This window comes from Oryctolagus cuniculus, chromosome 7, assembly GCF_964237555.1.
Source record: "Oryctolagus cuniculus chromosome 7, mOryCun1.1, whole genome shotgun sequence".
NCBI lineage: Eukaryota > Metazoa > Chordata > Mammalia > Lagomorpha > Leporidae > Oryctolagus > Oryctolagus cuniculus.
Window position 1 is genome coordinate 150,737,323 of NC_091438.1, and position 24,589 is coordinate 150,761,911.

Genomic DNA, 24,589 nt, shown 5'->3' on the forward strand with positions numbered 1-24,589 from the left:
CTTGGGCCCCTGCACCCACGTGGGAGACCAGAAGCAGCTTCTGGCTCCTGGCTTCATTGTGGCCAACTGGGGAGTGAACCATCAGATGGAAGACCTCTCTCTCTCTCTCTCTCTCTGCCTCTCCTCTCCCTCTGTAACTTTGACTTTCAAATAAATAAATAAACCTTAAAAAAAGAAGAAGAAGAAGACTTTCCGACTTTGCTCAGAGAGGAGGCCATCGGATCTCGAAAGCTGTGAGCCTGGGGGCAGGCGATAGGGCCCAGCAGCCTAAGCTGGGACACTGCATCCCAGGGCGGGGCAGAAGTTCAAGTCCCGGCTGCTCCCCTCCCTGGCCTGCTCTGCTCACAAGCCTGGGAGGCGGCGTTCAAGTGCTCGCACCCCTGCTGCCCATGTGGGAGACCCACGTGGAGCTCCTGGCCCAGCCCAGGCTGCCGCAGGCATTTGGGGAGGAGCCAGCGGATGGAAGATTTGTCTCTCTTTCTCTGCCTTTGCACTATGTGAAAATAAACACACATTTTTTTTAAAAATGGTTTACAGCAACAAGTATGTAAAAAAACAAAAACTCCCACCACCCAGCCAGGTTTGAAGAGAAGCCATGAGTTGCAGGGATCCAGGGCTCAGGCAGCAGCGGGGCCGTGGCGGTCACCGCCTTTGCCATCCACGGTTAGGACAATGGCAGCGGCGACGACGGTGACTTCTCAGCTGACGGGCAAGTTCACACCAAGAGAATGACAACAGCGCGGGTGCCTGGGTGCCCCCAGCCCCTCCTCCCCGACCGCCACCCCGTCACCTGTCCCCACCACCCGCCACCCTCTGCGCGTCAGACGGGGACCCTCAGCCAGGGCGATGCTGGGAGTCCTGGCCAGCTGCACCGGTACGAGAGCTCCTGGGACCGCAGCTGTGGCTCGGCGGCCCGGTGACGGGGGAGCTCGCGTTTGCGGCTTCCTGTGGTGGGCACGGCCTCCAGGAAGCAGCGGCCACGTTTTGTGTCCTTGCGAGGAAGCTGGCCTCAGAGGGGTGACAGGACAGGCACGCCGCCCCCCAACACAGGGGCCGGCTCCCCAGCCCAGCTCTCACTCATGCTTTCTGCCTCGCTGTGTGGGTGGAACTCAAACCACAACCGTCCTTGGAATCCACGTCCCGCCACACTCAGCTTCATACCCCAGCTAGGAGCGCCTCCACCTGGAAGCCGGCCGGGCTTTCCCTACCCAACTCTGGCCGCGCAGCTCTCGGTTTCCTGCCGCTGTCACAGACCTGCAGGGGTGTCCTGGCCCTGGGTCACGGGAGGGATTATGTGGGAAAAGCCGGTTCTTTCTGGACACCACCCCTGGTGCAGCAAACCTTCCGGGAATCAAAGCTGGTTTTCTGGTGTTTAGGAGGCAGCTCTTGGTGACTCAGTGTTTGGACTCCCGTGACCCAGGCCGGGAGCTGGGGGCTGCCAAGAAGGTGCCCTCGTTAAAAATCAAAAGGAAACAGTGAGCCAAGGAGCGCCCCTGCTGGGGAGACAGTGACTCACGGCTGCTGGGGGACCGGGGCAGGTGCACGCCCCTGTCTGGGTCTCTGCCCACAAACAGGGAGAGAAGAGCCCAGCAGGGCAGGGCCCTGGAGGCGCTCCCGGCAGGAAGCGGATGGGCAGGGCCAGAGGAACCCAGTGTGGAATGTCGCTGTTTACTGGGCTTTGCTCAGAAACCAGGGCCCGGCATCCAGCTGTCCCGCCCGCGTCCAAGGTGGACCGTCCCCGGGCGGGCGAGGTGGCACCAGGGAACTGGGCCCTGGATTCTGCAGTGGGAGCCCAGCCCGGCTGGCCGGCTCCGGCTCCGGGCTCCGGGGAGGAGGCTGACCCCAGCCTCACACCAGCTCAGGAAGCCTGAGTCGGAAGCCGGGTGCTGCTGTCTGCCCCCTGCTGGGGGCCCTTGTGCCTGCGTGGACTCTTTCCTCCCTATAACAATGTACCAGAACCTGGATTTCGCAGCCGGGTTGCTATGGAGACAAACAACCCAGGCTGGGCTATACACGTTCTGACTTGCTAAGAAATGCGAGCATCCAGGAGGCCCCTGAGAGTCTCAGGGGTGCTGGGCCCTGTGCCTCCCGCGCCTCCTGTGTAAGTCCTGACTCACTGTCTGCTTAAGCGTGCCTCAGTTTCCTTTCCTGTAAAATGGGTATGATCATAGCACCTGCGTCGCGGGCTATTCGGGAGCTCCTGGGGCTCTCGCTTGTGCGGGGCTCGGGGTCACGCCTGGCACAGAGCAAGTGCCCCCCACCCCGCCCCGGGAGGCAGGTGGTTGGCTGCACTTGAATTCCACTTCCATCCGCAGAACACAGACAGCAAAACTGAGATACCACGTACAGGAAAGGAGCTGCCCACGGCCACGTAACCCGCGGTGGAACCTGGTTCCCCTGGCCCCAGGCCCAGCAGCTGCCCGTTGGTGGACGCAGACGGTCAAGTTTTCCCTGGTCATGGTCGGGGAGCAGCCAGGACCCTGGAAGCAGAGCCGACTGGCACGTGGCATTCCCAAGCCTCTCTGGGCCACAAGGGCTGCATCAGCACCGATAAATCCGTCCGCACTTGGTCATGGTCACAGCAAAGACGGGGCCACTGGGGAGTGTGCCAGGATCACCCCGCACCCCGACACTGCCCAGAAGCCCAGCCCAAGGGGCCCCCGCCAGCTCCACCCCTTGAGATTGGGCCCGAGTGTTGGACCTGAAGGGCGGTTGCATCACCAGGCACTCAGGGGTTAATGATGGGGAGTGGACAGGAGGACCCGGGTATTTAACTAATTGGGAGGTGGCCCTGAGATCAGAGGCGCCCGCTGCTTCCTCCGGACTCCTGGCCCCTGCTTCCCTCCCCTCCCCCACGATGAAGCCTCCCCCGGTCCTGACTCGCCTGTGCCTCCTGGGTAAGTGGCCCTCATGACTTCCCCCGTGCGTCCCCTGCCATGCCCGGCAGCCCTGGCTGCGCCAACACCTGGCCCTGTGGGGGCTGCAGGGACCACATGTGGGAGCCCACCCTGCCTGCGCCCCGGGGTGGCCCTGAGGCCAGTTCTGCCTGAGCCGACGGAGCAGGGAGCCGGAGGCTGGGCCCTCAAATGGCACACGGGGAGGGGCTCCTTCCCCAATCCTGGCTCCCACGTGTGGCCCCGACCTGCTGCCGTGGGCAGCTAAATCCAGAGTCAGGGCGGTGTGTCCAGGGGCACCTGTGAGACCTCCAGGGAGGCCAACACTGGGGGGGGGGGGGTGCTGAGGATTGTGGGGGACTTGAAGAGCCCCGGGGGAGCCCATGGAAAGGGTGAGCAGGTGACATTCCGGGAGACAGTGGAGGAGGGGCCCCGGGCGGCTGGGTGCTGGGCGGGCCAGGTGACAGGCACTGGCGCCACTGTTGTTTGGGGAGTGGGGTGTCTGGGGGAGGTGACCACAGCTCTAAAGAGATGCCTGGGATCAGACGGAGGGGACATTGGGTGGGGCCTGAGGACTCCGGCCCCCCACCCGCAGTGGCCCTGGTCGGCGGGAACCTGGTCCAGTTCGGGGTGATGATTGAGAGGGTGACAGGCAAGTCGGCGCTTCAGTACAACGACTACGGCTGCTACTGCGGCATCGGCGGCTCCCACTGGCCCGTGGACCCTACCGACTGGTGAGCACGGGCTGGCAGGGCAATCCCACCCGGGGATGGAGGTGCTGGGGGTGGGGGGTCAGAGGGGAGGGGGCTCACCCCCTCCTTGGAGCTCCTTGGGGCCCTGGGCCAGCCCAGCCTGGCTCACAGACCGCCAACCCCCCAACCCGGGGTTGCCCGTGACTCCCAGGTGCTGTCACGCCCACGACTGCTGCTATGGGCGCGTGGAGAAGCTGGGCTGTGAACCCAAACTGGAGAAGTATTTCTTCTCCGCCAGCAAACACGGCGTCTTCTGCGGTACGTGGCCAGCCTGGAGCAGCCCCGACACCGGGCAGGGGGAGGGCACCTTGAGCTGGGAGCCCCCAGGCCCCCGTCCTGTCCCAAGGGTGCAGTTGGGGTTTCCCATCCTCGGATGATAGGAAAGAGGCGCGGGTGCCCACCTTGGTGCTGGCGGAGCCATGGCCCATGGCTGCAGCCACCACGCCTGCCTGGGCCCCAGGCTCTTCCTCCCTTCCCACAGGCTCCAGCCTCTGGGGGCACAGCAGAGGGGAACCCTCACAGAAGCCAGGCCCCAGGGAACTGGACCCCCCACACTGCCCTGGGCCTGGGCAGAAGGCAAAGCCCCCAGGCGGCCCCAAAGGTAGCTCCCCTCCATGAGGCTGGCAGGCTGCGCCCACCTGCTCATCAGCTAAGCCCGGAGAGAGTGTGGAAGAACCCAGAACCGACACCCAAGCTCCTCCCTGGGAGGAGGGCAGGGCCTGGTGGGCATTGGCGGCAGGCAAGGAGCTGGGCACTCAGAAGCCAAGACTCAGCGTGGATCCCTGCGGGAGGGGCAGAGCCAGGACCAGAGCCACGGAGGCTGAGCCGCTCCTATGGCCGTCCACGCTGCAGGGCAGCTTTGCCAGGGAGTGAGCTCCCCGTGGCCCGTGCTCATGCAAGGCCAGGGCACCCACCTGCTTAGGTGGCACTGGGAGAATGAGGGGTGGGGACAGGCTCACCGCTCCGCCTGTGACATCGTATAAATGAGCTCTCCAAAAGCCTCCGTTCCCTTTTCTGGGGAGGAATCCCCCACCTACCGGCCGCGGCCCAGAGGCTGACTCCAGGACACGCCCCTTCTTGCACCTGAAACAGCAGGTGCAGGCAGAGGCCTGACCCGGGGAAACAGGGGCTGACTGTGAAGCGGGAAACCAGGCCCCCGGCCCCGAGCAGGGACCTGGAGTCAGGGGGCAGTGGTGAGCCTCGGCCACGTGGGCAGGCGGAGGCACAGGGAGGAGGGGTCCTGGTGCCTCTAGGGAGGGCAGGTCGGGAGGAAGTCTGAGTCCCAGGCTGGGTATGGGCAAAAAATAGGCTCTGACCCCTCTGATGGGGACAGGGAGGCCCCCAGCTGTGGTCCCAGCGGCCTCCAGCCTCGGGACACACAGCCCACCTGGGGTTGATGGGCTGCTCTGGTGGGCAGCGTGTGGGCAGGGGCAGGTGTGCGTTAGTGCGCAGATGGTCCCTCTGGGGCAGCCCAGGGCCCAGGCCAAAGGGCAGGCAGGGTAGGTCTGGACGAGGAGCAGGGGCCGCGAGGGCCAACTTCCCAGCCCCGGCGGGCCCTGCCTGTCTCTCCCCCGTCCCCGAGCGTGGGCCCCAGAGCAGCCGTGCCTGTCTGGGAGTGCAAGTCCTGAGCCCGCGCGCTCCCTGACCCACCTTGTCCCATGCAGCCGGCAGAACCACCTGCCAGCGAGAGACCTGCGAGTGTGACAAGAGAGCTGCACTCTGCTTCCGCCACAACCTGGGCTCCTACGACCGCAAATATGCCAATTACCCCAACAGGCTCTGCACGGGCCCCACCCCGCCCTGCTGAGGCCGCCCACCCAGCCTCTGCCCCGCGCCGCGCCATCCCTGGCCCCGGCCCGGGGAGCGTGGCATCGAAGGCCCTCCCTCTGGAAAATTCCACCCCTCCCTGAGAGCTCCCCCGGCGGCCTGGACCATTGCACCTGCCCCGCAGGAAGAGCCCCAGGAGCCAGGGGTCCCGTCCACACCCAGCGGGCTCTGCTCCCAGAGGGAGGATGGCACGTGCCTGTCATCCTCACAGTCCCCGAGTCTCCGCTTCTGTCATGCTAGGGTTCACTTAGTCCTTCATTCATTCACTCACGCATTCACTCCTTCATTTTTCGAGTGCCTGCCCTCCGACGTGGCGCCCCCTGCCTGCAGTCCCAATTCCCCGCCGTAGACAATCTGACCCACGACAACCACGGCAGCTGCCACAGGATTCCAGCTGGACGTGTGGCTTCGTGGCACGAAAAATACCAGGCTGAAAAGACAGCCCCACGGTCATCAGGCGCCCCCTGCCGGCCCCAACCACCCCTGCGCCCTAAGAGAGTAAAGCAGCTCTAAGCCATCTCTTCCGGGGCCGGCGTTGGGGCGCAGCCGCTTAAGCCATTGGCTGCGACGCAGCTCCACTTCCGATCAAGCGCCCAGGAAAGCAGGGGAAGATGGCCCAAGTGCTGGGGCCCCTGCACCCACACGGGAGACCAGATTCCTGGTTTCCGCCTGGCCCAGCCTTGACTGTTGCGGCCATTTGGGGAGTGAACCAGCGGATGGAAGATCTCTCTGTGTGCCACTCCTTCTCTCTCTCTCTCTTTCTCTTTCTCTCTCTCTCTCTCTAACACATACCTCTAAATAAATAAATGCAAATTGTCTTCTCCAAGCCCCTTCTTCGGCCGACGGGGGCAGGAGAGGGATAGCCTCACTCCCAGCCCCTTCGTTGCTTCCTGGAGTTGGCCCCCTCTGGTGTGGCCACATGGACCAGACCCGCCCCTCGCCGAGTGGGGATGAGCGAGGGGCCCAGGGCTGGCCACCTGTGTAGACCCGCAGCGGGGTCAGGCTCCTGATACGAGGGAAGAGGCTAGGGCTCAACAACGTGGGCTGACCGCAACCTCAGCTCCGGAGCCACAGAGATGCCCCCCCACACCCCGGAGGCAGGCGGCTCCTCTGCCAGCACCACGCTCTCCCCCTCCGGAAGGTAGGCCGTGTCTCCACTGGCGATAATACGGAGATGCCCTCTCACGGGAGCGGGTGAGCCTCGGCGAGACGGGACACGTGCAGAGCGTCACGGGGGCCGCGCCCCCAGCAGACGCAGGAATCGTCCACCCCTTTCATCCTGAGCGCTTGGAGGAGCACGGAGATCAGAGGGATGAGTCATCGTGCGGAGGCTCTGCTCCAGCCGAGAAAGGCGAGGGGCAGGTGTCGCGCTTTGCTGTCCTGACCCCCATCGCCACGGGACCAAATCACACAGCAACCATCGCTCCTGTGCGTGTGTGCAGAAAGACGGTAAACGGTCCTGGGGCGCCCTCTGGTGTCCATTCTTTTTCAGGCTGCAGGGAAGTAACCCAGGACTTGTCTTCATCAAGTAGGTAAAACGTGTTTCTGGTGTAGTGACATTTCTGGACCCACATTCTCAATCAGGAAAATCGCTGAGCGATCCCAGACGAAGGCCTTACAACCGAAGAGGATGCTGGTGCCACACAGAAGCGGGAGACCCAGGAGGGAGGTCGTGATCTGGTGGATGAAAGGGACCACCACGGCAGGTGCCTGGTGGGCGTCTGGGCACATAGCGTATGACAAAGACTGGGAACTAGAAGCCAGAGCCTGGGGAACCCCAATCCTCCACTGCACTCCAGCCTGCGAGCCCGTGGGCCACAGCCCAGCTCTCATCCTCCCCTTTCCTAGTTTGAAGAAGGCACGCAGGAGTCTCCCTCAATCCCACTCGTGTGTCTGTGTCTCTAGCACAAGCCCTTGGCTGCTGCCCTGAGACTGGAAAAGGAATGGAGGAGCCTGGCCCCAGAGCCAGGGGCTGCAGGTAAGCCACTGCCCTTCCCTTCAGCAGCAGTGGGTCTGTCTGAGAGCCGGGCTGCCTGGGAGGCCCGTGGACAGCTGGGGCTGCAGCAGTCGACCCTGTTAGAAACGCAGGACGCAGCGCTGCTGGAACAGGGCCCCCAGGCGTGCAAGTGAGAATCTAATCAGAGCCGTAACCGGGCACAGCCTGTCTCTGCATTTGTGAAATGGCACAATGACACCTCCCCGGCACGTTTGTTTTCATTTTTATATTTCCATTGCTTTTGAGAGGCAGAGACAGAAAGAGTGCTCCCAACTGCTGGTTCATTCCCCAAATGTCCCCAGTGACCAGGGCCAAAGTCAGGACCTGGGGATTCGATCCAGGTCGCCGTGTGGCTGGCAGGAACCCTGCAGTTTCAGCCATCACCACTGTCTCCTGAGGGCTACACTGACCAGGACGTTGAAGTCAGGAGCTGCAACCAGGAATCCAACCCTGGTACCGCATGTGGGACGTGGGCATCTTAGTCAATGTCACTGCCCAGCCTGCGGCAAGGTTCCCGAGTTGGCATGTACGGCAGTACACCTCAATGCGTCACCTATCAATCAGCATTCACGGCCCCTGAACGGATGTCCTGACAGCAAGAGCCAACAATTTATTAAGCTCATTAATATTAATTAATGCATGGATGAATTAATGGGCAGATGGGTGAATGAATGGAAGAATGAGGCGAGGGACCCCATCAAGGCTGAGAAAGCAGCGTTGTCACCCAGATGTCCCCAAGCTTGCCTCTCCAATTTTGTTGACAAAATTGAGATTGTTGTTCCCACGTAGCCCCTAACACAAGCCATGCATGAGGTATTCAGCGACCTTTCTGGATAAGCGATGAGGTCAACAGTGGAATCCAGACTTGAGACCCCTGCTGGCCTCTGCGGGGATCTGGCTGTGGCACCGCCGGAGGACTGGACACTTCACACAAGTTCCCTCTTCCCTTAAGTTCCATCTGGGTCTTGCTGGATGCTGGGGTCAGGGACAAGTCTGATTCAGCAGGCAGATGACACCAGCTCTTCTACACAAGCCGGTGGGACCAGCGGTTGTTTGGTTTTCATATTTTTTATGTATTTATTTGAGGGAGTATGGAACAGAACCAGAGACACAGACAGAAGACAAAGAGGACTTCCATCCACTGGTTCACTCCCCAAACGCCTGAAATCCTGCAATGGCCGGGCTGAGGACTCCACCCGGGTCTCCCCGTGTGAGCCATCACCTGTGGCCTCCCAGTGTGCGCACTAGCCGGGAGCTGGAATCCTTGCCGTGCCCAGGAGGTGCCCAGTGCATCCCGCCTTCGGTCCTGCGCGCGGCAGCTTCCCTCAGCCTGCAAGCAGGGCTCGCCCACGGGCAGGCCCCTCCGTCCCCCGCCGACTCCCGCGGGCTTGAAGCGCATCTCCAGTTCCACCGTCTCCCTGAGGCGCTTCCAGCAGGGGAGGGCCGCACCCTCCTGCGTCGCCAAGCAACGTGTCCCTCCTCTCCTGGCGCCACTCGGTGTGGTTATTTGGGTTCCCGATGGTACAGGCAGCTGGCCTGGGCTCACAGCCTGTACTTGTGGCAGTCTACAACCTCAGGCCGGTTATCAATTCCTTTGGTGTAAAATGGGAATAAAACCATCAGCCTCTGCCCTCGGCAAAGCATGGATGCTGCAGGCCGGCCGAGTCCCCCGCTGTGGTTTTGCCCGCCCTGCCGCATTCACTCCGGCCATGGGTGCCGAGGGGCTATCTAGTCAGCTGCACACGTGGACACAGGACAATGGCAATGACCTGGGGGAAGTGGCATCTCCATGATGAAGACCAGTTGATTTGCTTGGTCTCTTGGCTGCCGCCCCGCTGAGTGACACGTGTTTGGAAAGCCCCCAGGAGCTGACACCACCCACAGGCAAAGTGTAGTAGGCTGGCTGGAGAGACGCCATGTTTGTCCCGGAAGGCTGCAACCGGTAGTGTCCCCAGGTCAGAACGTGCACACACTGAAAAGGAACTCGGGTTGGCCCAAGCCCACCTGCTCTGCAGAATGCACCCAGGAAGCACAGCCCAAGTCTCCCAGTAGCAAAGGACACAGAGGAAGTGAAGGGGTTCCCGGTCTTTCTCCATTTCCTGAGCATCCTTAATGAACTGCCCCCAACCCTCCACTCCAGGGCTTTGCTGTCTTCATGCCCGGTTGCCTGCTCCACGCCTATTCCCAGGGTCACCTCCTCCCACCGCTGCCTGGATTTTTCCACGCAGAACTCGGGCCTCTGAGCAGCCTCTCCTGCATGGCACGTTCGCTTGGCCACAGCTACCTGTCCACTTCCACTCCTGGTCCACGACTGCTATCGACGCCCAGAAGGAATCACCCACCCACAGCAGAGGGTCAGCTAACGCTGGGTGGATTCTTAGATGTTTGGATGGACGAGTGGGTGTATTAGGAACTAAAGCACCTGGCAATATCCAAGTCTCTCTCTCTAACCAGAGAGGTTCCACTAAGTGTCTCCAGGAAGGAGAGAATGTCAGTGCCAGGACCGGTCCCCATCCTTCTCAACCCAGGAAGCTCTCAATCCCTGCGTCACTACGATGGGAGCAGACCCGTTCTGTCCAGAACCACAATGTGACTCAAGCCCTCCACCTGAACACTTGGATCAGGGATGGGGGTGGGGGTGTCCAGGTGACAGCTAACTCAGAAGTCTCTGGGTTCTCAAGAAGGGGCACAGGCACAGCCACTTGTCCCTACCTGGCCCCAGAACACCCCCCCCGTCCTAGGAGGATTCCCACAATCCCCCAGGTCACGTCCCAGGTGCTGCCCTAGCTCTCCCAAGCCCAAGTGGCCACCCGGCCCCAGCTGAAACTCTGGAACGGAACTAAGGGGCCACCAAAGTTGTACAGGGGTGCAGCACCTCAACCGGGACATCTCTTAGTCCGAGGAGAATCCTCCAGAAAACCTCAGCTGGACTAAGAGGAACTGGACAGTGCGTCCCTCTCAGGTCTCCCAGTTGTGGACTGAGGCTAACATCACACCGGGAGGGTGGGCTGAGTGACCACAGGAGCTGGAATTTCTAACCATCACAGGAGCCGTACTGTCCCCAGCTCCTTTGCTATCAAGGCACCAGGGCGCCCGCTGAAAAGGCTGCTTGTCAAATCCAAGACTAGACGGGGAGCAGGACCGTCTCCGGGCCAAGATCGTAAGGCCGTGGGAGGTCCGGCGAGCCAGCCCAGCCCCTCCCACTAGCCTAGAGTCTGCATGTGTGTGGGTGGGCTTTCCCTCCGGTTTCTATGGCTGCCACTGCCCCCGCACTTTGTCCTTCTGTGACCAGTGAGTCTGTGTGTCGGGGTGTGAGCCCCGGCCTGAAATGGGGCCGACACCCCGGGCTCCTGAGAAGCCCGGGGGACAGCTGACAGACAGGTGAACAGAGATGCCAGGCAGGAATGCGCCTCAGGACTGGCTCTGCGGGGGACGTGGTGGCTGCGACCTGCACTGCAGCCACAGCACAGATCCCAAAGGACGCCGGCATCAGCACCACTCCGTCCGGCACTCACCCACCTTCCACGTCCAGGCCTCCTGAGAGGACGTGTGCCAGCCAGACTCTCTCATGCACCCAAACGTGGTCAGGTCTTGATTAAAAAATCACTTGAAACTTTGTTTTTAAACTAGAATTTACTGGTATACAAAATTCCATTTCATAAAGTGGCACATCTTTGCAGCTTCTATTGCACCAAGGTATTAAAGATTAAAAACACAAAAAAGGAACGTTTGGTTTTGAAAACACTGCAAATAGCCAAGTACAGTACTTTAGTAAATAAAAAACAAAATGGTTCGGATGAACACGAGATCTGTGCAAAGAAACCCCGAGGGGAGCTGAGTGTGGACACAGACGACCCCATTTCTCACCGCCGTGCTCTACAGGTAAGGCAAGACTTGCTCAGCCTGTGGACCCCGCCCCCACGGAGCTCCAGACCGAAGCAGAACAAGTGCAGTGCAAGGAGACGGAGAGGGCCCTGCCCCGACGCCCGCCCGCCCTCCCTCCCCACGGGGGCCAGCGGGCACCAGCAGCCTGTGCCCCGAAGGGAGCGGGCAGAGCGGAGTCTGACTCCGGGCTCTCGGCTTCCTCTCTGAGCACAGTGCTGGTGAAGGGGCCAGGAGGTAGCAGGGGAAGCCGCGGGCCGTTCCCGAGAAAGCGGCCCGTGGGAGCAGGGAGACGCGAGCTCCCTCGCGCCAGCTCCAGTTCCAGCACAGGGGTCTGCCGGGATCAAGCCACAGGCTGAGCTCGTGTGATTGTCATGGACGGGGCTGGGAACAGGGACCTGGCGGACACTGACAGGCAAAGGGTCAGAGCCAGGCCACAGAGGTTCTGTCCGGTGACCATGACCTTCTGAGATGAATGGCATGGTGAGAAGCAGCTGTGCATGATGGGTAGGCCCTCCTTAAAATAAACTCCCTGTGCACAAGTGAGCGCTTCTGTGGACACACATTCTTTACACTGGCACCAGCCCCTCTGCAAAGAGCCCCGGGGACCCTCAGCATCTTACTCCAGCTGCAAAGCAGTCCTAAGCACAGCAGCTGGACAGGGAGACTAGAAAGCAGCTGCTCAGAAGGAACCGAGAGCCCGAGCTTCCACAGGGAACTCCACTGGGACAGGAGAGGCCAGGCACGCACAGGGCAGGCTGTTTCGGCCTGGCCCCGTGGTGCCTGCACTTGGCGACCGAAGCACACACTCTGACCCCTACTTTCCCACAAGTCCAGACGGTCCCCAGCATGTGATGGCAGGCGTTCATTTAAACGCGCTCTCTACGCCTCCAGTGAAGTAATGTTAGTGGAAAAGAACCACTTGCCTTAGAGTCGAAAAAACACACTTTGTAGACAGGGCCACAAGTAACTCCCAGGGGAACAACCGGCGGAAGGCCCTGGGGTTTGTGCAACGCCTGCCCTGAAGTGGACACGACTGAAACCGTGAATGAGGAAAATGACAAAACAGAAACACAGGTCCGACTCAGCGTCCAAAGTGTTGGTGCAGACAGCAGAGCCTTGAGGTAAAAGGTGCAGAGCTACGAGCCTGCCCCAAACGGCACTTGGAGAGGCCGCCTGCGCGGACACTGAAATCAGAACGTGCCATTCTCTGCCGCCCACAGTGGGGCCCGTGCCAGGAATGCCATCCTCCGTGAACCACGGTATAGGAGCTGGGCGTTTCAGAGGGAACCTGCTGGCAGGTGTGCTGCCCCAGCAGCACTCAGCCAGAGCCTGGAGCTTCTCCTGGAGAGAGAGCAGCTCACCGCAGGTGTGGGTCTCCACCGGAGCACAGCTGAGGACCCGGGCGGCTCTGCGGCCACAGCGCCACCCCGTGAGGCTGCTCCGGGAGGCTGCCCCGCCAGGGAGAGCCACGGCCCCGCCGTCCCGGCCACCATGGGGCTGGAAGTGTGTTCAGAGCTTAAGGAAGAAATTACAGACAGCCAGAGCTGGCTCCTGAAGGGCTACTACGTATTTTTGAAAGATAAAAATTAAATACACAAACACATTCTATCTTTCTAATGTCTCCTGGTGGTAACGACTCTACTTAGAAGTTGTGGTTCTATGTTGTTTTAATACATCTATCTCTCTAATTCAAAGCTGTTACTGCTAAAGTTTTATTTCATACTTTGACCTGTAAAAGCATTTTTAAATCCAAAACCTTTATGTACAGTGTGTAAGCCCAGCAAGCAGCTCCAGACACCGGTCCATCCCCTTCCCCCGGCCTCACTTCGAACTCCAGACACAACGCAACACAGCACACATCTCTACCTGCCAAGGTGTCCCACCGGGGCTCGACAGACTCAGTTCCTAACGGGCTGCCGCGAGTCGCCGCCGTGCCCACCGTCACCGCAGGACGCACCGCACTGGGCCTCCACGCCGGCTCCCGGGAGTCATCTCCCAGAGCCGAAGCAGTGATGTCTGAATTCAAACCCTCAGCTAGAGGACGCCTTTGACACAGGACACAGTGCTCCATCTCTACAATGCTAAACACAGACCGCTGACAACTGGAAAGCTGTGAAATGGCAATAAAAGAAATCACTAAAGCCGTTTCATTCGTTTTTAAAACCACTGTTACCAAACCCTAACTACTGAGGGCTATTACCAGAACTAAGTAAGTTAGAAAGCCAGGTTCTCAATAGGGACGCATTTTAGCAGCTTCTAAAACTTCTAGAACCAAATGGGGCCCGAGGCCACCTTCACTGACCTAAACATAAAGCAGTTCCACTGCTTCTGACAAAGGGTTTGCCCTGGGCTGCTTCTGACTCCTACCGCGCGGTTTCGGGCACGCATCTTGCTTCTCCTGAGAGGCTCTGGTCGGCACTCGAGCGGTACAAAGCGCGCAAGAAAGTGTGTTCACTCGGAGCAGCTCAGCCCCCAGGAACCTGTCCAGAGGGGAAAGCCAGGGCTTCTCCGGAGCCTGAAGCACTGAACCCACTTCCTTACGACAAAAGGCAACACATGGCCAGGTGTGGTGTAGACCAGGTCCTGCGTTTCCAACTCAGGTACAGCGGAAAATGCTGTGCAGCTTTCCACACGCCAAGTACCCAGGAAGCCCACACCACGTCCGGGGAGCATCTCCAACAGACGACTGATTCTCCAAGCACAAAGTCTCCAAAGTCGAACAAACAAAAACGAAGACATCGTTAAAAATGAAGAAAGCAAACAACTGCTGATACAGGTAACTCTGAGAACCCAGGGCCTGCCCAACGCTAGGCCTCCACGTGCCAACATGTTTATAGCTTTCCCTTCACCTGCGAATTTTCATTGCACCTAAAATTTCATTACAAGGGGTAAGGAGACAACTAATAATTTACCTTTTGAATTAGCATATTTGACTTGCCCAAATATGAGGTTCACAAATGGCAAAGATCACCCGAGGTGGCCACCTCTTACGTCACAGTTTTAAAATTCACATCCACCTAATTCCGTTCTAGGAATGACATTTCTTCCCGACCCAAATCTGCTTCACAATTGTGGAGTCGCTCAGAGGCCCTGGCCGAAGTACCTTCTCTCTCCTACTGGTCTCACCTAATCACTGACAACTACTGGTCGGTACCAGAGAGTTCTCCCAACACCGCAACCCCAAACACAGCTTAAATAAAAAGAAACAAGTGCAGCACGTGATAGGATTGCACTCCCCCAAGACCAGGAACATGAAGCACGCTATGCGGACGGTCAAGTCAGAGTTCATTTTCTCTGAAGTCTGGGGAGTGAGGGAGAAAGTGCAGTTATTTAAGATGGAAACCTGAAAAGCCTTTAGCTCTTTTCTTTCAGACTTTTCCTATAAAAAGCAAAGAACTTTTTAGACTTCCTAAGCAAAACTCTACATGTCCCTGACTTCTCCCTTTGCAACGGCCATCTGCTCCACATACTCTCAGAATTCCAGAATTTTATCACAGCAGAAACACGCCAGCTTCCCAGAGACCACCACTGAGTACCAGCAACTCAACAGCACTGTCCACGTCCCAGCAAAGCCCAGGCCTACCGAACAGTCAGGTGCACTTGTCCTGTGGCTTCAATGCAAATGAACCAACAGCAGCTGCACCCACCTGAAGGAACGTGCGAGAAGAAGGCAGCGAAGGGTACTCGTTTAATTTCCACCCGAGGACAGCCCACAACCCTCACACCACACTACTTTGGGCAAACACTTCCTGAACTATTTTCCGAGTAACCTCGTTTAGAAGAAACTAAATGTAAACATGTTCCTGAGCTGGAGACCACTTATAAACCGCCCTACGCGTTAGCATCTGTTTGCAAAAGAGAAACAGGAAACCCGTGGTTCAGAGTTTCTCACAGTTACTGCAAACTACTTTAGGAACAATTAGAGCAAAGCTCACCCCAAGTCCAAGGGAAGGTCCCAGGGTCACTGAACTCTTGACTTTTCGGGCAAGTAAAGCCACACACAGAAAGGCCCTTCCTGACCTCCCGGTCCACCCCGACACGCACCACCTTAAGTCTGCATTGCAGAGGCCGAGTGGCTTCACAGCACATTCATAAACAAACATCACTAACAAAACTACGCTTTGAACAAAAAAGAGGCAACTTGAAAGAAACGGACTCCACGTGTGAGCGTCCGTGTGGGTCCTGCCAGCTGTGTCTGGTTAGGTAACGCGACGGTCTCATCCCTTCCAGCGGCTCGCAGCGCTCCCCTCCCCGGAGGCCGCAGTCAGATGTTGAGAGCAGCAAAGGTCTTCACCAAGGTGACCTGCGCGCCCACGGCCGCGTCGCCCCTGCTGCCGTCCCCGGGGCGGCTCCTGCTCTCCAGGGCTCTGTGCCGGTGCCGCTCCTCCTGCCGCTTCTTCTTCTCCTGCCGCTGCTGCTCCCTCCTCTGCCGGTTTGTGACCTGGAAGACACCCACTGTGGAGAGGCGGCAGGCACGCAGGCACGGCTGCTCCTGCCGCCCGCGGGAGGGAGACCCTGGCTGGCTGATGCCGCTCCTGGGCAGGGACAGAGGAAAACCGCTCAGGGGCTGAGAGTGGTTTACCTTCCATCACTGCTCAAATGTCATTTGAGCGTACCCCAGCCCCTTGCTGACCTAGCAAACAAACTCCATTCTCCTCCCAACCAAATCACAATGACCGGAAGAAGCACGAATCCCCACTGAGCAAGAGGTGACACGCAGACGTGCCAACGCCCACTCCCCCAGAGCTCGACGCCCAGGGAATGCCCACCAAATCCCTGAGGACGCTGCATCTTCGCCTCTGCTGTGGCTTCTTACTTGATGTGGCACTTTGAGCTCAGGAGCTCCTGGTGTAAGTCTTAAAACGAGCTCTAAATTCAGTACAATGAAATGACGTCACCCACCACTGGTGGCAGTGGGGACAGAGAGGGACATGGACAACCTTCCTGAGAATCACTGGATCATTTACCAAAATACTTAAAAGGATTCACATATCCACGCCCTCTAACCTGTTCCTTCCTCTTCCGGGACGTCAAGAAAATAAATAAAAACAAGATTTATATATGAAGCTCTTCCCTGCAAACCACAGCCCTGTGACCACCACAGCCCTGTGAACACCACGGCCTGAGCCGGGAGAGCTCGCCCGCACAGGAACCATGCGGGAGGAGGAGGTGGGATGCGTGGCCAGTGTAGGGCACACCTCCTTCTAGTGCTCAGTGTGTACACCCAACAGGAGCATGAGGTCTTCATTCTGCTCCTTGACAGACTTTACGCAGCCCTCAGATTTTCCACAATGACTAATTTTATGCATCCAAACAGACCCGCACACAGTCCCCCCACTGTGACAAGAGCCCACCATGCACCCTGCTGTCCCCACCTTCATACCTTCGGGAGCTGGTTTTTATTGGCCTTGTCTTCTTCACTAGGGCTGGCCCGTGCCTTGGTGTTTCCAGTCCTGCCTTCACTGAAGCCCTGATTTCCACAGACTCTGGCGCCACTGCCACCCTCCTCCCATAAAGGGCCGCACTGCGTCCGCGCTCGGCCACCAGGCTCCAGGCTCTCCTCTGCACCTTCCAGAGAGAGCAGAGAGTCACACAACACAGCTGTGGGACGCAGTGGCTTCAACGCACCTCTGCTGTCCCCAGGCCACTGGCTCCGGGAAGCAAGTGGCCTGAGACAAAAACCCCAATGTCAATCAATACAATGGGAAACACAGGACAAAAGTAATTCATAGAATTTAGAGGAAAAGTTTGAAGATAAAAAATCCCCACCAGCCTACGGTCAGCTCCCCCCAGGGTGCTCTGCTCCTTAGCCAAACCACTCTGTAACACTGATGTTGGGGATCTTTCATTTGCATCCAAAACGCAGAAAAGAAACAGGCCCTAAAAAGCTGTGCTGCACAAACAATGCAGGAGCCACCAACCACACGCAGCAATTCCCGTGGAAATTAATTAAAATTAAAAACAATTTAAGCACAGCTCCCAGGCACACACCGTCCTGCCCGGTGTACCCTACACAGAGCAGCACACGTATCAGATGGTGCTGTTAAAGGCCACAAAGACCAAGTAACCCAGAGCTCTCTCAGACAGCACATACAGAAAGTGGTAACAGAACCGATCCCGGGGAGAGCATAACACAGGAGCTGGCACTCAGCGTTTACTGATACCCTGTTAAATAAATGACTTACAACACTAATAAGATATTACACTGTTTCCTTCCGGAGTCATAAAACTAAACTCAGTTCAAGTAAAAAGAAATTCTGAATTATTACCAGTTGACAGGTACTAATCAAAACATTTCCACTAGAAAGTAAGGTATTTCTTCATTTATCATTCTGGCTTTAAAAGGGGGTCATATTTCTAAAAGCAGAGTTTTCCCTGACACTCCCCAACTCCCAAGCCTGGGTCAAGTACCTTCCCTTACACTCCCTGACACCATGGGCCTCCACCCCCTTTTACCTGTTTCCACCATGCCCTCTCAACCCCTAAACCATGCTCTCCCAGGACCAGGACCTAGTTTAAAAAAAAAAAAATCCTGCATACAGCAAGTACTCAATAAACAACTGCTGAATGAATGAATAAATGCACACCCTATGACATTTTAAATATCTGGAAAGTCACCAACGCAATCAGTATGAATGTCAGTCATGAACTTACTATTGTTTCTTTTCCCTTGGTCCATTCGAAGCATGGCAAGTATTGCGGATTCAATATTGTAATTTTCAGCTTCCAGGCTCTGAACTATTAAATTCAAATCCTATTCAGGAAACAAAGAAACACCTCAGGACTCTTCATGTACTTTCTACCCAGCCCTACTTCAACAATCCGCTAAACACAAACATGTAATGGTGAGAACTGACACAAGGCTTTAAGACTTTTTCTGTGTAGAAAACGTGGGTTTTCAAAAGGCTTGGTCACTTGAAATAATCACTTAATACATATTAATAAATTAATTTCCTTTCTAAAAACTGTCTTTTTTACTAGGGTAAATACTTGCCAAAGCCTAAACGCACACTGCCTTAGGATTTGGAGCAGTACTGGGTGAAGTTTAACAAACAAGAAGGAGAAGAATGAACAGCTCTCCCACAGTCACACAGCACAGCCCTCAGGGCCCTGCTCCGGCCTGGCCTGCAGTGCAGTGTGCTGGATGAGGCTGCAGAACCAGCAGGGAAGCTGGGCACAGCAATGCCTGCTCATCAACCACAGCCACACGACAGAAATACTAACTGAACATCCAGTTGCATTACAAACTTTCTGGACAGCATCTTCCACTTCATCTCTCAGGTCGTCTTCAGAGTCAACCACCTTTGTCTTGATCTTTTCTCTTTTATTAGACTCATCCTGATGAAGCATCTGAAACTAAAGGAAACAGAGTAATAATCATAGCACTCTAGGAAACCATATTCAGAATTTAAAAAAAAATTCTAAAAACAATCTTAAGAGAATAGTAGTGACAACACTAGATTTCATCTGCACATTGGGAATCCAGGCCACAACAGAACTAAAAAGAAAGCCCCAAGAGACAGGCTGAGGTGCTCAGCAAGGACAGCATTAGCGTTCCTGTGGCTTACAGACACCAACACCTTGGCATGACTGCTGACCTCTGTCTCAGCTCATTTTCAAAGCTGTGGCCCTAATAACAGATGATCCTCTACTCTTGAATTCCATGAGCTTTGTAGACCAACACTGGTCTTGAAGAAATATATAGAACTCAGAAGCTACACTGTCGGGGCCAGCGCTGTAGCATAGCAGGCAAAGCCGCTGCCTCCAGTGCCAGCATCCCATATGGGTGCCAGTTCACACCCAGCAGTTTCACAGCTTTGGAATTTAGCCAAAGGAAATAACATCAAATACGCAAAGGATTTATGCAGAAGTGTTCATAACAATGCGTACTGGTGAATAACTGGAAACTAAAGGTTTCATAGTACAGGTGTGGTTAAGTAACCTCTGTGAATTCATAGAATAACGTCTTTATTCCTGGTAAAGTAAAATAAGGTTTTCATTACCACTATCATTAAACAACATCTAGATATAAACAGTCACAGCAGTAAGCTAGAATAAAGAAATCAGAAGTACAAAATTAAAAAGGACACAGACACAGAGATGAACAGAGAAAACATTTTGCAAAGTAAAAGAAGCCAGACAGAAAGGGTCACAGGTTACATGAACCCATTTACAGGATGTACACAGAACAGGTAAAGCCACAGAGACAGAAGGCAGGAGAGAGAGGAGGGAATGACGGCTTAACCGGGACAGAGTTTCCTCGTGGGTGATGGGAAATGCGTGGAACTGGATGAAGCGGCCGCACAACACTGCGTGCACTGAAGGTCACGGAACTGTATACTTTAAAATGATTGTTTTTATACCATCTAAATTTGACCTCAAGTTTTAAAAAAGAATTCTATAGGACATCTGGGTAAGTAATTAACTCTCATATGCAAATAGTGACTAGCTAGGAAATATAAAGGGAAACAAATCCTCTCCTTACAGTAAGAAAACACGAAACACCTAAAATAAGTTCCATGTGAAGTGGGCAAAATGCTCCTATGCATTACAAAAAAAGTCAATTAAACAATCAAAAACCCAGCAAAACGGGCTCTGGGTTGGAATACTCAGCATCATCAAGAGGTCAACTTTTGCTTAAATGAGATCACCATCTTAAAACTCATTGGGATGTCTTTCAACTAGACATACGGGTTCTAACAGCTGTAAAGCAAGAATATGTAGGTTATTATTAAAAGAAAACCAATGCATGAAAAAAAATCAAATTATAAAACAATGAGGCATCAATACATGAACAGGCAGATGAGGGGAATAAAACCAAATGTCTAGAAATACATACATATAATATGGCAATTTAGTACACAAGGGTAAGTGGTATTTTTTAATGTTTATTATTTTAATGTTTTTCATATTTTAATTTTTTTCATCTATTTGAAAGGCAGTGACAGACAGAGAGAGAGAGAGAGAGAGAGAGATCTTCTATGTACTGGTTCACTCCCCAAATGCTGGCAACAGCAGGGCTGGGCTGGGCTGAACTCCATCCAGTCCTTCCTCGCGGGTGGCAGGAGCCCAAGCACTTGACATCACTGCTGCCTCCCGGGATGCATGAGGAGGAAGCCCAACCAGAGCTCAGCAGCCAGGACTCAAACCAGCAGGTGTCTCAAGTGTGGCGTGACTTTCCGCATCACAACACCCACCCCCAAAACAAGTCTCATTTTAAATCAGCAGAGAAAAAGAGAATTAATGAATGGTTTGGGTACAACTGGATCATTACAAGGAAAATACAAAGTTGGATCACATCCTAACACTCTTACATGCACATAAACCGCAAATGGAGCCAAAATTTAATTAAACAAACCAAAAAAACCTGTAAAAGTACCAGAATAAACTATGAGAGAATTCTAACTTCATTGTAAAGACCTTCATAGTTATGACCTAAAACCCAAGAACCATTTAAGAAAATACTGATAAATATAACCACATTAACTGTCAAAATTCTTTCACAGCAAGGACCCCAAGGACAGAGAACAAAAAGATAAATAATTGAAAAAGTATTTTCCACTCATGTCACAGACAGAGGCTAGTTTCCGAAACAATAAAAAAATCATTATGAAAATAGAGAGGCCGGCGCCGCGGCTCACTAGGCTAATCCTCCACCTTGCGGCACCGGCACACCAGGTTCTAGTCCCGGTCAGGGCGCCGGATTCTGTCCCGGTGGCCCCTCTTCCAGGCCAGCCCTCTGCTGTGGCCAGGGAATGCAGTGGAGGATGGCCCAGGTACTTGGGCCCTGCACCCCATGGGAGACCAGGAGAAGCACCTGGCTCCTGCCTTCGGATCAGCGCGGTGCCCTGGCCGCAGCGCGCCAGCCGCGGCGGCCATTGGAGGGTGAACCAACGGCAAAGGAAGACCTTTCTCTCTGTCTCTTCTCTCTCTCACTGTCCACTCTGCCTGTCAAAAAAAAAAAAAAAAAAAAAAGAGAAAAAATGGGCAAAGAAAATGAATACAGTTCACAAAAAAGGAAATATAAATAAGCTTTAAAAAAAAATCTATTTATTTATTTGTAAGTCAGAATTACAAGGAGAGGGTGAGGGGGAGAACTCCATCTGCTGGTTCACTCTTCAAATGGCCACAACAGCCAGCGCTGGGCCAGGCTGAAACTAGGAGCCAGGAGCTTCACAAGGGTCTCCCGCATGGGTCCAGGAGCCCAAGTCCTTGAACCATGCTCTGTTGTTTTCCCAGGTGCATGAGCAGACAGCTGGATCGGAAGTGGAGCAACTGGGACTCGAACAGACACCTGTATGGGATGCTGGCATCACAAGCAGCAGCTTCATCTGCTGTGCCACAAGGCCATTACCAAAACAACATTTTTTCCCTAACACTGAGAAAGCCTTAAAATCTGAAGCCACACTGTATAGGCAATGAGCCACATACCACAAGCAAGAAGTGTATATTGGTAAACCATGACAGAAAGTACTCTGGCAATACCTGTCAAAAATCCTGATGTGGGCCAGCGCCGTGGCTCAATAGGCTAATCCTCCGCCTGTGGCGCCGGCACACCGGGTTCTAGTCCCGGTCGGGGCACCGGATTCTGTCCCAGTCACTCCTCTTCCAGTCCAGCTATCTGCTGTGGCCTGGGAGTGCAGTGGAGGATGGCCCAAGTCCTTGGGCCCTGCATCCACATGGGAGACCAGGAGAAACACCTGGCTCCTAGCTTCGGATCAGCGCGGTGCACCGGCTGCAGTGCTCCAGCTGCAGCAGCCACTGGGGGGGGTGAACCAACAGAAAAGGAAGACCTTTCTCTGTCTCTCTCTCACTGTCCACTCTGCCTGTCCAAAAAAAAAAAAAAAAAAAAAAAAAAAAAAAACCTGTTGTGCAAGGACCTCCCAGGAGATACACTCACACACATTTGAAATGAGGCACTGCATGTTGTGTGTCATAGCAAAAGTCTGAAAGCCATCTAAAAGTATTAGTAAGAAACTATTTAAACACATTAGAAGGTATCCATACAATAGAACACTATGCAGGCTTTTAAAAGCATGTGGGGGGGGGGGGGCGCAGCATTGTGGCATGGTGGGTAACGATGCCTGCAATGCTGGCATTCCTTACGGGCACCAGTTTGAGTCCCGGCTGCTCTGCTTCTGATCTAGCTCCCTGCTAATCTGCCTGGAAAAGCAGCAACGGATGACCCAAATGCTTGGGACCCTGCACCCACATGGGAGACCCGGAAGAAGCTCCTGGCTCCTGGCTATGGACCAGCCCAGCTCCTGCTGTTGCAGCCATTTGGGGAACGAACCAGCAGATGGAGGATCTCTGTCTGTCTCCCTTTCTGTAACACTGACTTTCTAATAAATAAATAAGTCTTTAAAAAAAAAAAGAAAGAAAGAAAAGGATGCAGGAAGTACTTTACATGCTGTTATAAACTAAATTATCAGATGTGCTCAATTTAAAAGCACAGTTCATGACGCACGTGTGGAAGTATAGTATGTGTAGGATGTTACCATTGGAGGTGGGGAAAGTTAAAGCCGCAAAAGTGGAGCAGGCATTTGGCCTATGGTGTTTTTTGTTTTTTGTTTTTGACAGGCAGAGTGGACAGTGAGAGAGAGAGACAGAGAGAAAGGTCTTCCTTTGCTGTTGGTTCACCCTCCAATGGCCGCCGCGGCCGGCGCGCTGCAGCTGGCGCACCGCGCTGATCCGAAGGCAGGAGCCAGGTACTTATCCTGGTCTCCCATGGGGTGCAGGGCCCAAGTACTTGGGCCATCCTCCACTGCACTCCTGGGCCACAGCAGAGAGCTGGCCTGGAAGAGGGACAACCAGGACAGAATTCGGCGCCCTGACCGGGACTAGAACCCAGTGTGCTGGCGCCACTAGGTGGAGGATTAACCTATTGAGCTGTGGCACCGGCCGACAGTGTTGTTAGTTTTGAAAGATTTATTTTAGTTGGAAGGCAGAGAGAGAGAGAGAGAGAGCACATGCAAGCTTCTATCTGTTGATTCACTCCCCAAATGGCCACAATGGCTAGGGTTGGACCAGGCCAAAGCCAGGAACCAGGGGCTTTATCCAGGTCTGACATATGGGTACAGGGGTCCAAGGACTTGGGCCATCCTCCACTGCACTCCCGGGCCACAGCAGAGAGCCTGGCCTATGGTTAAGAAGTGGTTAAGAGGCCAGCATTGTGGCCCAGCAGGTTAAGCACCACTTGCAACAGCAGTATCCAATATGGGCACTATTTCAAGTCTCAGTTGAACTTTCACTTCTGATCTAGTTCCCAACATGGGAGATGGGAGACCCAAATGAAGTTCCTGCCTCCATTCTGTTGTGGCCACTGGAGTAAACCAGCAGATGGAAGATCTCTCCTTCTTTCGCTCCTTCTCTCTAATGCTGCCTGTTAACTGTGCCTTTCAAATAAATGAATAAATCTTTAAAAACAAAACGAAGGACACTGGTTAAAATGCCCATGGTCCACATCCTGTGTTCAAGTCCTGGCATTCCTTCCGATTCCAGCTTCCTGCTACTGCACAACCTGGGAAACAGCAGTGATGGCTCCAGGGTCCCTGTGACCCAGGCAGGAGACCTGGACTAAGTTCCCAGTTCCTGGCTTCACCCTGGTCCAGCCACTGTAGGCATTTGAGGAAGTAAATCAGCAGACAGGAGCTCTCTCTTTCTCTCCTCACTTACTTTCTGTCTCTTTCTGCCTCTCAAAAATATATATTCTTTAATTTAAGGAATCTTTTTTAAAAATGGCAAAAGGTGGAATATATACACATAATTGCTTGACATGAAAATATCTCTGGATTTTAGTGTGTACAGATACCACTGGTTGCATGGGGAGAGGGTAACAGTGTGATGACAGTACAAAAGTGGACAGTGACTTCTGCCACCGAGCTCATCACACATTTGAAATTCTGACATAGACAAACAGGACCTACTCAAAAAAAAAATGTTTAAAAATCAATGGTGGGGTGGCGCTGTGGCACAGCGGGTTAAAGCTTAGGCCTGAAGCGCTGGCATCCCATATGGGCACTGGTTCTAGTCCCGGCTGCTCCTCTTCCTATCCAGCTCTCTGCTATGGCCTGGAATAGCAGAAGATGGCCCAAGTCCTTGGGCCCCTGCACCCACGTGGGAGACCTGAAAGAAGCTCCTGGCTTCGGATTGGTGCAGCTCCAGCCATTGCGACCATCTGGGGAGTGAACCAGCGGATGGAAGACCTCTCTCTCTCTCTCTGCCTCTCCTTCTCC

General features: G+C 54.9%; 2 protein-coding genes across 4 annotated transcripts in view; one reads left to right on the plus strand and one right to left on the minus strand.

Moving 5' to 3' along the window:
- The first annotated feature begins 2,739 nt into the window (after nucleotides 1–2,739).
- PLA2G2E (phospholipase A2 group IIE) lies at nucleotides 2,740–6,294 on the plus strand. Its single transcript, XM_002716004.5, has 4 exons — nucleotides 2,740–2,897; nucleotides 3,490–3,628; nucleotides 3,798–3,904; nucleotides 5,311–6,294. Exons 1-4 carry the CDS (start codon nucleotides 2,858–2,860, stop codon nucleotides 5,451–5,453), a joined length of 429 nt encoding a protein of 142 aa, XP_002716050.1. The 5' UTR covers nucleotides 2,740–2,857; the 3' UTR covers nucleotides 5,454–6,294.
- Nucleotides 6,295–11,083: 4,789 nt separating this feature from the next.
- OTUD3 (OTU deubiquitinase 3) overlaps nucleotides 11,084–24,589 on the minus strand; it is a 66,485-nt gene continuing 52,979 nt past the window's right edge. For 2 of the 3 annotated variants that reach the window (XM_051858031.2, XM_002716005.5), the window contains exons 5-8: nucleotides 18,579–18,710; nucleotides 18,009–18,108; nucleotides 16,738–16,922; nucleotides 11,084–15,795 (exon numbers count right to left, since the gene is read on the minus strand). In XM_051858031.2, coding sequence (XP_051713991.1) covers nucleotides 15,619–15,795; nucleotides 16,738–16,922; nucleotides 18,009–18,108; nucleotides 18,579–18,710 — 594 coding nt within the window. In that variant the 3' untranslated portion in view covers nucleotides 11,084–15,618. The remainder of the gene's footprint in view (nucleotides 15,796–16,737; nucleotides 16,923–18,008; nucleotides 18,109–18,578; nucleotides 18,711–24,589) is intronic. The other variant, XM_008265779.4, reaches the window with a different exon arrangement.